Raw genomic sequence first — 12,298 nt, 5'->3', positions numbered from 1 at the left:
CGCGTACTCCACATATACAGAAAAGTTGTAACGTATAATATATATGGTTTCATGCTTATTTAGTGCGAAGGCATGTTCCGACGCGGTTATCCTGGTTGAGCTTCACGATCCGCCCGAATTGTACTGAGAAGCGGAAATACTCTGTCCCGTATCAGTTTCATTCATCTCGGGTTCGTCCGGTTTCTGTTAAACCAGACATGACCTGTCCTGTATATGAGCACAATACAGGACTGGTCCTGTATTGAGCTGTATTTCCTGCCACGTGATGGCAGGAAATTGAAATCCTCAAAAGAAGAATGGAAGCCGGGGGATAGGACGAAGTTAAGGAGTGGGTAGTGGTGCAGAAGTGATTGAAAACCGAGGAATTAGCATCTAGGGGCGATAGAAGCCTCGGATAATAATGGGTTTATATGAGATGTTGCACATTACAAAAACAGCTAACAGGCAAGTGATGTTAAATACGATGCAATGTAATGTAAGCGATCATGAGCAGCTATTAGTACACCACTGCCTCGCCTATTCACACAATTGCGTCGGAAGATATTTAAATTGAAGATATTGATATAATATTGGATATTATAAGATACTGAAAATTGAAGCTATTGCTATCATTTGGAGGCAAGCGAAAAGGGTTCTACTTAAGTTGAGGATAACGCAGGCATAGTTGTGAGTCAGCCCTTGTACTGTGGCTTTCTTTTATCTTGTCCTTTGTCTTCGTGTTCGCGCTGTTTAAATAATTAATGAATAAGTACCAACCCGCCCAACAAAGTATATTGATAACGCAGAGGGCTATGAAACAAATGGTAAGGGTAACGTTAAGAGATAGGAAGCGTGCAGAGTGGGTCAGAGAAATAATTGGAGTTACTGACATTCTAGCGGAAATCAAGAAGAATAAATGGGCATGGGCAGGACATGTAGTGCGAAGGGAGGTTAACAGATGGTCGCTTAGGGTAGCCAACTGGATTCCAAGGGAAGAAAATTGTGTTAGGGGGCGAAAGAAAGTTAGGTGGGTGGACGAGGTTAAGAAGTTCGCAGGGGTCAAGTGGGTGCAGCTAGCACAGTACCGGGTTAATTGGAGGCATACGAGAGAGGCCTTCGCCCTGCAGTAGGTAGAGTCCATCTAATGATGATGAGGATGATGTTGATATGGAAATTGAGAATTATCATGTTGCTGATGCAAAGCTACTTCTTAGCATATTCGCATTGCAAGTTCTTCAGTCACTGATATGAAGGCGTACCACAAGACCAGACTAACTGATTAAAGAAGATACCGACACACCTACCTCCAGCATGGATACTATGCCGGAGCACAGTAATCCTGTAAAAACTTTCAAGGGCCCAGTGTCGCCGGTATGAGCAATAAACCGGCTTTGGTATAGCCTTTCTAAGCTCCGAATGTTAGCAGTTTTTCCGGTACGAGTTCAAACGCGGAAGGGTGACGCTTATTGCGCGCCTGGTGTGTATCTCTGGTACAAGCACTAAAAAGGACCTCATTTACCCTGTTTGAGTTCCGAACAGGATTGGTCTCGCGGGTACAAGCGCCATACCCGAACACGTATAGATCTATTACTCAAAAACTGGATAGGAATGGCAGCTCCTGGTTCCTGTAAGATACAGTTTCCTTGAATACGAGGATTTTTGAAAAAAGTGAGTTGGTGTTTGGCGAACATGGGAAACCTCCCGGATATGGCTAATCTTTCTATCATTTATAATTTTATGGTCACCTAAAATGGCTGTTTGATTTTCGCCACACGAGACGCATAGAGAAAGAAAACAGAGAGCACACGAGAGCGGCATTATGAAATACGTCACTACGAAAGTGTCTGGCATGCGGTTACCAAACTTTAGAGGAAGCGATCTAATCAAAGATAACCTTTTTATTGGTAATATTAGTCATATGCCTAAACGTCACGGTTTCAGTATAAGTAGATAGATGAAAACTCCATTCAAGCGTTCCGGGGCTTTTTGTACTAACATGGACTAAGGAACAAAGTCAGATAGGTTCGAAAAGCGATATGTCATAATGAAAACTTTGATTTTCCCGGTCTTTTCATGTGCGAAAAAGACAAGATGTTTATCCATCACTCGTGTAGGTGGCTTGTTTGTACAAGTGTTGAAGGACGGGGGATGAATATCTCATGCACTCGCTGTCTGAGCAGTTTTATGCTAGCCTTGCACATTCATCAAACTTGGGGCTGTTCTGCCACACCGGACATCGTGTATCTTTTGCTTGTGGCTATAATGTAATGCGAGCCATGCTCTGACGTATTCCGGGTTAATTCTGCAGCTGCAGTAGTCATTTGTATTGATCCTTTCTAATTCCCGATCAATTTTGCATCATGCTGTCCTCATTTTGCATCTAGCCTTTCTGGGCTGATTCTTTGTCTTACACTGAAGTAAACTACTTCCTTGACACTCCGTCTCTTTTAATAAATACTGAATGTTAACTGACTACTTGCCTCAGCCCTTGGTAATTTATGAACTAATACTTGCCTGGACATTACGTACACCTTTCTCCTTAACTTTCTTCGAACATGTATACAGTACGACGATATTGTCACGTACGAATAAAGGATAAATTATATGCTTGTTGTTTGTTTGTTTTGTGGGGTTTAACGTCCCAAAGCGACTCAGGCTATGAAAGACGCCGTAGTGTATGACTCCCGAAATTTCGACCACCTGGGGTTCTTTAACGCGCACTGACATCGTACGTTACACGGGCGCCTTGCCTTTCGCCTCCATCGAAAAGCGTCCACCGAGGTTGGTATTCGATACCGCGTCCTTTGGCACAGTAGTCGAGCGCCGAAACCACTGCACCACCCCCGCGAGGTGAGAAATTATATGCACATTCTGCCACAGCCAAACATAGATTACGCTCGAGCAATTATGAATTCATGCAACTGAAACCAAAACGAGAAATCTGAAGCCAGTTGCTTCCTCCAACAGCTAGGGATGCTAAAATCAATTGAGCGGTACGTACGGAATTCGACATCTGCGACAGAGAAATCGAAACAGCAAGTGTGGGCCAGTTGCTCTCGCCAACCGATAGGTGGGCTAGAATCGATTGCGCCGCTGGTGTCTGAGAGTGTCTTCCCTTATTAATTATTTCGCATTCGGTCGAGAGGCACTCACAGACTCTTGCAGGACGTCGCCGACAGCGTCCACTTTCAGCAGAGACGTCTTCTGCTTGTCCATGCGAGCGTACATGTTTTGCACCGCCTGTGCATGGGCAGCCTTACTGCCCGTCACCAGCAACACGTCCATGGTCCTGCGAAGTAGCGCCCCGGCTGCTCCTCAACACGCTGATCGCCCATAAACGGGATAGAAACATTGATATATACTGATAAACGCCGATATACCCTAGGATACGTGGCATACTCTGCGTATATTAAAAAGGTCATGCTCATCTAATATATTGCAGTTTTGTAGTCCTCCAGATAATACTGGACTTTATTATTTTATTTCCGAAATTTCAGAGCCCCAGACTCATTCTTTGTCTCAAATGAAGTGACTAAAATTGAGACACCCCTCTCACCGCCATGTTGAGACGATTGGTCACAGACTGACTTCGTCTGCTGCCACTACTACTTTCGCTCAAAGACGAGCATGACTCGGCATGTTTCTGAAACACAAACTGTAGTGAAGTTCTTGCCCTTCAGTGCGACTGCCGCCATCGTCCGACCGCCCTATACCCCTTCGCGCCTACCGGAAGCCGTCCGCGCCAGTGATACGGCAGTTTCATTGTGCCTGTGTTAGAGAAGCATGCTAAATTTTTTGTTTTTTTCTCGTGATAATTGTAGGCCCCGGAAAAGGGAATTTAAAAAATAAACGCTTTTGGGAAATGCTGATCCACACGATGGTAGCTTTGGCTCACAGCCTTCCGCCGGTGCGGTGCCCGTGTCCTTGCACGGTAGCTCCGCTGCGAAAGCGTCGCCAAAAACAAAAATTTGCTTCAATAATTATACAGTTAGGTTGAGAGGAAGTTTCATGATCGAGTGGCCCTTTTACTAAAACTCCTCGCTCATGACTTACAAAGTGCCGTCCGCTGTGGCTTCGATGCTAAGCAATGTAGGCCTAGCGACGATAAGAGAGAAGCAGGTGGCACCATTGCTGTAAGCTTGCGGTTTTAAGCCTAGCTTCTACCTTCATAGCTTCTACCTTCATAATACCGCATAGCTACCGCATAGCTTCTACCTTTATAATGGGCCTAGAATTGCGTAAACGTTAATTGCTGCTAAGATGGGACGGTGTCTTGCAGCGCATGGTACTTTATTGTACAAAAGCGGCATCGGACGGCACTCTGTGCTCATTTTATGTGTTGCTTTGAGACGTACAATGTGCACGTTGTTCGAGCGGGCCAGCTCATGTGGCTTTCGTAGTTGGGCGTCGACGTGCTCCTGAATCCCGCCCACAGGCGCCGTGTAATTGCCTAGGTTAAAAGCGCTAACCGCGTAGTAGCCGCGGTTAGCACCATGAGTGCTGTTTGGTCCGGCTTCACGCTGCTCGTACAATGCAGCAGACGAGGCGACATTAGTTTATGCCATCAGCAAGCTGTTCAAGAAGAAACGAAAATACTAGATTTAAAAATATCTGCAGCTGGAAGTTCGAGGTTTTATTGCTTGGCACATCGGATTCAATAAACAGTTTATATTCCAAGAATGGAGTAATGACTCCTTTAACGCTATAATGAACGGTAATCAGTGCTACCGGGTGGCGCCAATCAAGAGAAATCGAACAAGAATTCGCACTCGGTGCGCATCTGACAGTCAGAGCTTTCCATCGCTCACATCACCATGCTCTAGGAGAGTATTCTTAGAGAACTTGGGCCCTAAAAAAGCTAGTGCTTCGCGCTTTGGATTCCACCTCATCGCCCCTTACGATGACATAAATACTGGAATTAGTCGACTACTAAGAGGAAAGCGACAATGTGCACACTTACTTGAGATTTGCTTCGATGAGGCCGCTGATGTCTTTGCGGCTGCAGAGTGAAAGGATGCAACGGGAATCAATTACACTTGTGATCGGCAAAATGTCAATTGCACGTGTTCGAGAATGCGACCTGTCCCTTTTTACCAGGCGGCGGGATATGCTTGCCAATATCTTGGTTTACATCATGTAATCAGTCAGCCCAATAATAATGAAATGAATACCGTATTTACTCGCTTAATGAACGACCCCACTATTTTGGCTGTAAAACGTACAATTTTTTCCTCCTTTGACAATCGCATTCCAATTCCTTAGTATGCAACCTGTTTGTGGTCATATTAAATGGTATCATTTTTTTCAACGCCGAAGCAATTACGCAGTAATATAACCCCTTGGATGCCAAGATTACTATACGGGACGAACAGCCAATAAAAATGTTTCGCGATAAACCCGTCTGGTTGCAAAGGACTTCGATCTGTCATATTCACAAACTTTGGGCTGAACGCCGTCAAATCTTTCTCTGGAAAACGTTGTGTCGCGCGCGAGCGGTAAGTTTCTTGACTACATTGCAAGCATACTAAGCTGTTTTATTTTGAAGGAGAGTCATACCGAACTTGATACACCTGCCGGCTTTTAATGCGAAAGCATTACTAGCGCAATACTCTCGGCGACCGTTGTCACTTCAATAGAAGGACGACTCATCATGTAGTCTACGAGCGAGGAGCGCGCGGGTGATCTCACTTCGCCTCGTGGGGTAGGTCGGCAATTGAGGAGGAAAAGCGACACTCGCTTAGTGACGTCATCTGAAGGGAGTCTGGGGAGAGCCGCCGCTACAGCCAATACCATCTAGACTCTACAATGACAGACCACGGTGAAGAGTCGCCAAATGAGGACGCGACCAAAGCGGGTATAAAAGATACGCTATCATTCGTCTCATGGCTGTGCAGTTTGATGTTCAGAACGTGTGCGGGTATTCGGGCACAACAAACCACTCGCACGAACCATCTTGCAACTTCGATGAAAGGAGTTACAAAATGTAACGCTTTCGCACCCCGTCACGTAAGCAGCTTAGTGTCTGCCAAATTTTTGTCCCGTTTTTACCGGTTGAGATTTTTTAATACTGAGCCCGTACACACAAATTTTAAGCAAATTTTAAAGGGACAAGTGCGTGAGCAGACACTTTAAGAAAAGGACACAACGCGGGAAGCAATGCAAGAAAAATACAGGAAAAGGCTCTGACGCTTATCTCTTGGTGTGCACGGCGGTGCACGAACTAGCAGATAATACCGCACATTGGTCAACCCTTTTACTACAGCTTTTGAAGCAAGCAGTGCAGATGACTGCAGTTTGTCTCGGCTACACGATGATTTAAACAGGAAGGGAAGACACGCACATTGGCATCTTCTAGTGTCCGGGCAGAACCGGCGGAATGCTTTTTGATAATTTTTTTTTTGTGGTTAAAATTGGGCCGCTACCTCATCGCAGTTCGAACGTCTCACTTTCTCAGCTCGCACAATGGTTTATTTTGTCCCGCACTTGCTGTGAGTGTGCTACTTCACCCGATCGCGCCAATTACCACAGTTAAAAGAGGAAATATTAGACGCATTTAGGCTAGCCGTGGTGCGTGGAAGCAAGTGTGACTGAGGAAAGCCGTACTTCATGTAGGACTCGACGTAGCGCTTCAGGTTGCGTGGATTGATCTGCTTCTTGAGCTTCTCGGTGTAGTCGGAGATGAGACGCTCCTTGTTGTCCACCATCTCCAGTTGCTGCAAAGCGAACAGGCAGTTGGCACGCTTGTAATGACTGGCGAAGTTAGGTCGCTGCCAGTTTGTACACACTGTGGGGAAATTTCTATCTTTAAATGAGCTTTCAAGCAGCCACGAACTTAAGAACACAGCAGCGCGAACTTTTGTGGCCCTGCTTGTTTGTTTATGTGATCAATAAACGACAGTTGTCAAATGTCCGACAACTTCTTAATGTCATCTTCCAACACTGTAGTTTGGCAACAAGAAGTGAAACGTATCAGGTAACGCCCTGCAAGTACGAACAGCAGATGGAACGAAACACAGTGGACGTTTAATTTCCAGCCGTGAGTCAGAAGCGCACTTACAATTCGGGCAGATTCTTTCATTCTCTTTTTAACTTTCTTTTCAACAACAAAATGTTCCTTTACATGTTGCTCGTTCCTGGACACATGTTTAAGCGCTTAATTGCAACAAAGCTGGCGTCGCAAAGGCATGACAAATGTTTTGGCAATGTATGAAAAAAATGAACTAAAAAAAAAAACTTTGATCTAGTTAAAGATATCCCACGGCACCGATTCTCACCGACTCGTTCTTACACAATAATGTCTCTTGACAACAAATGCTTGGGAAGGGCACTACTGTGCGCGATGGCAGAATAAAGATAACGCTTATTTTCGCAATCACTGATATCAACTTGTATGCGCGGCCATTTTGGGTCAGACGAAAGAAACCGGTGAAATACGGCGTTCACCTGCACGCAAACTGCTTCGTATGAAGCGGCAGCTAGCATGAACTGCTTCTTTGGCTCAAATTGCTGATAAGATCCAGGCAACGGACCAACAAGCCTCGCGGGTGGGCGGCCATTACAAAACGCAGTGGTCGTCGCACGCACATCCTGAACGAGCGGGATAACCGAGGGTTTTCACAGAGGGTGGGCGCTCGCCTGACTGAAGCATTAAAAGCTAGCCCCTATAAAAGCCGAATGAGCGCAGCTGTCAGTTCAGTGTATTTGCCCGAAAAACTATGGCAGGCTTTCCCGGCAAAAAAAGAAAAAAAAACTGTTTATGACAGCTTTACGGGGCTACAGCATACGGTTGGTAAAATATGAAGCTCACAACGCGCTGTAGGGTATACATCACAGAGGACAAATGAACGGACACACAAAACGAGATCTTGTGGCTGTTTAGTAAGCCGGGATCGTTTTCTGCATTCTTATACAGAAAATGAAAGGGCCTGGCGGAAATGTAGTCATAAGGAGGTCTCAAAACATTAATGTTATTACAGAAGAAAAAAATAAGAAAAACCCAACACAACCCAAAGGAACAAAACTTCTGGAGAACAAATCGCGCAAACACACAAAAATATTCCCACGCTTCAGCGGATCGCTGCAACAGCTTCAGCGTTAATTTGTAGAACCCCTCCAGAAGCCTCTCATTAGATTGTTTCCTAGACGATATGTATCACGTAGTCCTGTTTTCTACTTCCCAATCAAAACGCGGGAAAAAATCCACGTCAGAGAGCGCTCGCGCGCTGCTCATGCGCTGCTCTCAATCGTGCGATAAACGAACAAGCTCGGCTGCAGCCTGACTGTGTAATTTGGGAAGCGACAGGACATCCTAACGGTTGCGAGTATTTGGGCCCCCGGCTTGCGTCGTATGAAAGCGCAAATGCGGGTTGCTAGCCGATCGTTGTGAAAGCGATTAAGCATCTAAGGCTGCAAAAGAGGGCAGCTCTTTGCTTCTGCTTCCGAGAAGCATCTTTTCTTAGTAAACGGTAGCCGTCTCGTGCTGTGCGTCCGTTAATTAATTCCTTGCTCGTTCTGTAATTTGTACTGCGCGTTGTAAGCATTGGGGACATGGGCTGACGAGATGCAGCTGACAAGTCCAACTAAGCCTCGTTTGTACAGACATCTGCACTATGGAACTAAAGCAGGCCACCACTGGAGACACTATGACCATAAAACGTCAGTACATGATAACCATGGTTCTTATTTGACGGTGAGAACCTCCCGGCAATTTCAACTCAACAAGGGGCTCGTGAAAAAGTGGCCCAGCACACTGATCACATGTACGGCCTACTAATACCTTTGCTACATTTCAAGTACTTTAGCATTCTTGAGTGGACCGTCATCCTTGATACTGACGTGGTTTATGCGACTATAATTTATTATTCGTCAGTAATGCTGGAAACTATTTCATTCAAAGATGGGCACGCGGCAGCGCATGAAAGCGTGCCCAGCTGACTAGACACTTCTATGGCCTGTTTCCTACTGGCAGGTAAAAATAGTACACAAATTATACATAACTTTGTCGCATATCCTGCAAATGACACGCAAGATAAACTAATTTATTGACCTGAGTATTCCTTGCGCGAAGAATCAAACCTGTAAACATTTGACAGACTGCACCAAACGGTCACTGGCACTAAGTCTGACGCGAAATTACGTTGATGAAATCTGATAAAAGACACGAATAACAGCCCCTAGGAACGGCTGCGTGTTTGCTGGTAATGATTATTACCGGTTTTGACTAGTGAGTAGAATATTAGACACAAATGTGTGGTAAAAATTTGCCCTAAGAGCTTTGGTTCGCGATTGGGTATTTAACGTTTCGCGCTTCAAAAAAATTGAAAAACAATCTCACTTTTAACGACATAAGACCTTAAACTGCGGTTATCTCCGCAGTGAACACGGGGAATGCATGCTGCCTGCCTATCGCAAAGGCGTCACCTTTAACGTGATGAACGTTTTTAATCGTAATCCTACGAATATAGTGGTAGTGCAGCCAATTACCTTCCCTGCCCATGTCACAGGGCTGTTCTGTGCCCATTCTGTTACTCTCGCCTATTTTCGCAGCGAAGTCATAGCCTGATTGTGCCACTCCACAAGATGCTAGTACAGGCAACATACGTTACATCACAGCACACGACGACCACACAGCCGAGTCAAGATGCAACAACAGCTTCATGCAGCACAGTGGTTGGAAAGATATATGCCAATTGTGATAGCTTTCCCCGATAAAAGCAAGCACACCAAGTTCGTCATAAGAGAGACGAAGCATGGCATAACATGAAACTATCGGAGCTGCTTTTGCGACATCCTCGTTCGCTGGACAGTGCGCGCCTCAGCACAGACCGGTCACGTACACCCGATCTGAGCCAAAAGCAGAGCAGCCGCACGAAACGCATGCACGACCTCGTCCTGTCACCTGTGACCCGTGCTTCCTTGCGACGAGCTCGGCCGTGAGGGCATCGGCTGTCGTCCGATCGAGACATCCTAACATCACGAGCACGAACAATGTTGTGCGGTTACTGCCATTGACTCGCTGATGAAGAATTCTACTGCAGTACGCCCACACCACCTCAAACCGCCTGTTTCACGACCCGGACTTAAAACGGCCATTCTCCTATTCCCAAGGCAGGATAGCTGTTGGGTTTTTCAAGGCTTGCGAATGATGAAGACAGTTTGGAATGTTACCGGCATTACAAACTGCATTATTCTCGTTTGCAAAGCAAGCAGCGCCATAGCGTTTTGATGGAACAGTTATACCGTTCCGATAACAGACCACTAGCAAATTTCGAGTAAGGGGGAGATTTACCTCCTGCAGATCCAGTTGCACGGGGCCACAAGGTGAGCAAGGTTAAAGAAGGGGAGCACGAAAAGCGAAAGGGAGGGGAATAAAAGGCAGACAACAGTTAGACGCTCGACAGCAAAAAACTCGGGGAGCAGAGAATACACGACACGCACTACCACAATGACTGTTTTGCAGTGAGTGCCTCAGTGACGTTACTTTGCGCGGGCACGGGTCAGATAACGATGGTGGTCTTCTCTGGGACTTTGTGATGCTTAGTGGTTGGCGACCACAGCCGAGGAAAGTGCTCGGAACATAGTGCCGGGCAGCTCCGCCTCAAGAGCGAATGTAATGCGGCTCCTATAGTTGCGCCTCAACGGCATCCTCAGTGCACTGCTTTAGACGGGATCAAATAATGACGCCTGAGACGGCAAAGTGGTCATGAGTAGCAGAGCTAATGAATTATTGCACTATGGCAGCACACCTGGGTGCACTTAAACTAGCGCCTTACAGCGGTCGGCGTAGAAGTATGTGCCTGCCCGTAACGAGGCCGCCGCATGAAGAATTGCGCTTACACCGACGTTTGGTTTACTGGAGAGTTACATATTTCAAATCCTTATCGCAAACTAGCATCGCTAAATGGGAAACGTTTCAAATCCTTATCGCAAGCTAGCATCGCTAAATGGGAAACGCTAGAACAGCTGCAGTTTTGATCAACTGATATTTCTGGTACATGCCACTCATGCACCAAATAAGGTCTTAATATCTAACTTGGGCACTGCTGGGTTCTTGGCATGCGTCGGCTGCGCACGGCGATCGTCTATAGTAATGTCCGGATCACGCCACTGAGACAACCACTGCCGACGAGGCTGACGATTGGCGAACAGGAAAGATAAAAAAAAGTCTCCTTATCGGTGCAGCAGTGCAAAGACAAGACGGAAGAAAACAAAATAGCTGGCACATCCTCGCCAAATGAAAGTGTGCCAAACAAACGTCGCATACTTGCATTCTGGTACACTTAAAAAACCACACGGCGTGCTTAACTTGTCAAGGCTGACTTAAGATCAAGTTGCATTTGTCCGAGAGGGATTAAGTGTCATTTTCAAGCGCAATCGATCTAGCGATTCATAATTCTTTCCGCATTGTTTTCCTTCCGCGTTAATTTTGGCTACCACAGCACACACGCGCAAATCTTTAGATGGCTTCGCATGTTTCGTCTGAGGACGAGCAGTGGACTGTCTGCCACCAAGCGCCGTAGACACACTTACCGCTCCGAACTTGTGAAGAACGAGGTACTGCTCAGCAGAGGGGTTCATGCCAACATTCTGGAGTTTCCAGTTCATAATCTGAAAGGCAATCACAAATGTGCAGCTGAAACATCACAAGCCGACGGGAAACATGTTACTTGCTTTCCGTGATTCACTAAGAATGAGCAGCAAACTACTTGTAGCGCACTCAGCTTACCGCAAGCCTATGAAGTGGATATTTAGAAGTTATTTTCTGCCCCTCCGTGCTGGTCCAGTGGTTCTTATCTTATCCCGGCCGCGGCGGTGCTTGCAATGTCAGTGCACGTTAAAGACCCCCGGGTGGTCGAAATTTCCGAAGCCCTCCACTATAGCGTCTCTGATAGCCTCAGTCGCTTTGGGACGTTAAAATTCAAAACTAAACTAAACTAGAAGTTATCTGCCAACCCATGGACCATGCTGAGCAGCAAACAGGCCCAACGCAGCAAGCTGACTTAACGTGCGCTCAAGCACATGCCGCTTCAGACAACTAGCATACCTTATCCTTGAAATACTCCATCATGCCGACTCCTGTTGATACCAGGTGCATCAGAATGAGTCCCAGCACTCTGGATGCGTGGGCAAGCTAACATGCATGGAGAGAAAATGAGAGGGAATAAGTCTTCGTTTTTCAAAGCGCCAACACAACTCGGGAATATATATCACCGTTGTCGCCGGACACCTGACGCGACCCTAGAGAGAGTCTCAATAAGCACCAGAAGGAGGAGGAGTAAAAACTTTACTGAGAAGCAGTATTAAGTGTCGAGAATATTTT

General features: G+C 46.2%; 2 protein-coding genes across 5 annotated transcripts in view; one reads left to right on the top strand and one right to left on the bottom strand.

Moving 5' to 3' along the window:
* Positions 1-12,298, bottom strand: part of LOC146206846 (uncharacterized protein ZK1073.1) — a 215,999-nt gene that overhangs the window by 31,394 nt on the left and 172,307 nt on the right. For 3 of the 4 annotated variants that reach the window (XM_084591608.1, XM_084591609.1, XM_084591610.1), the window contains 5 exons: positions 12,023-12,109; positions 11,509-11,586; positions 6,583-6,692; positions 4,940-4,978; positions 3,133-3,268 (listed from right to left, as the gene is read on the bottom strand). In XM_084591608.1, the coding sequence (XP_084447734.1) occupies positions 3,133-3,268; positions 4,940-4,978; positions 6,583-6,692; positions 11,509-11,586; positions 12,023-12,109 (450 nt within the window). The remainder of the gene's footprint in view (positions 1-3,132; positions 3,269-4,939; positions 4,979-6,582; positions 6,693-11,508; positions 11,587-12,022; positions 12,110-12,298) is intronic. The other variant, XM_084591611.1, reaches the window with a different exon arrangement.
* LOC146206848 (uncharacterized) overlaps positions 1-12,298 on the top strand; it is a 180,882-nt gene that overhangs the window by 122,683 nt on the left and 45,901 nt on the right. The gene's annotated exons all lie outside the window — the stretch shown is intronic.

The sequence above is a fragment of the Amblyomma maculatum genome, chromosome 1 (genome assembly GCF_055883805.1).
Source record: "Amblyomma maculatum isolate TAMU_Amacu chromosome 1, ASM5588380v1, whole genome shotgun sequence".
Taxonomy (NCBI): Eukaryota; Metazoa; Arthropoda; class Arachnida; order Ixodida; family Ixodidae; genus Amblyomma; species Amblyomma maculatum.
This window is presented reverse-complemented; position numbering and strand designations above follow the sequence as displayed.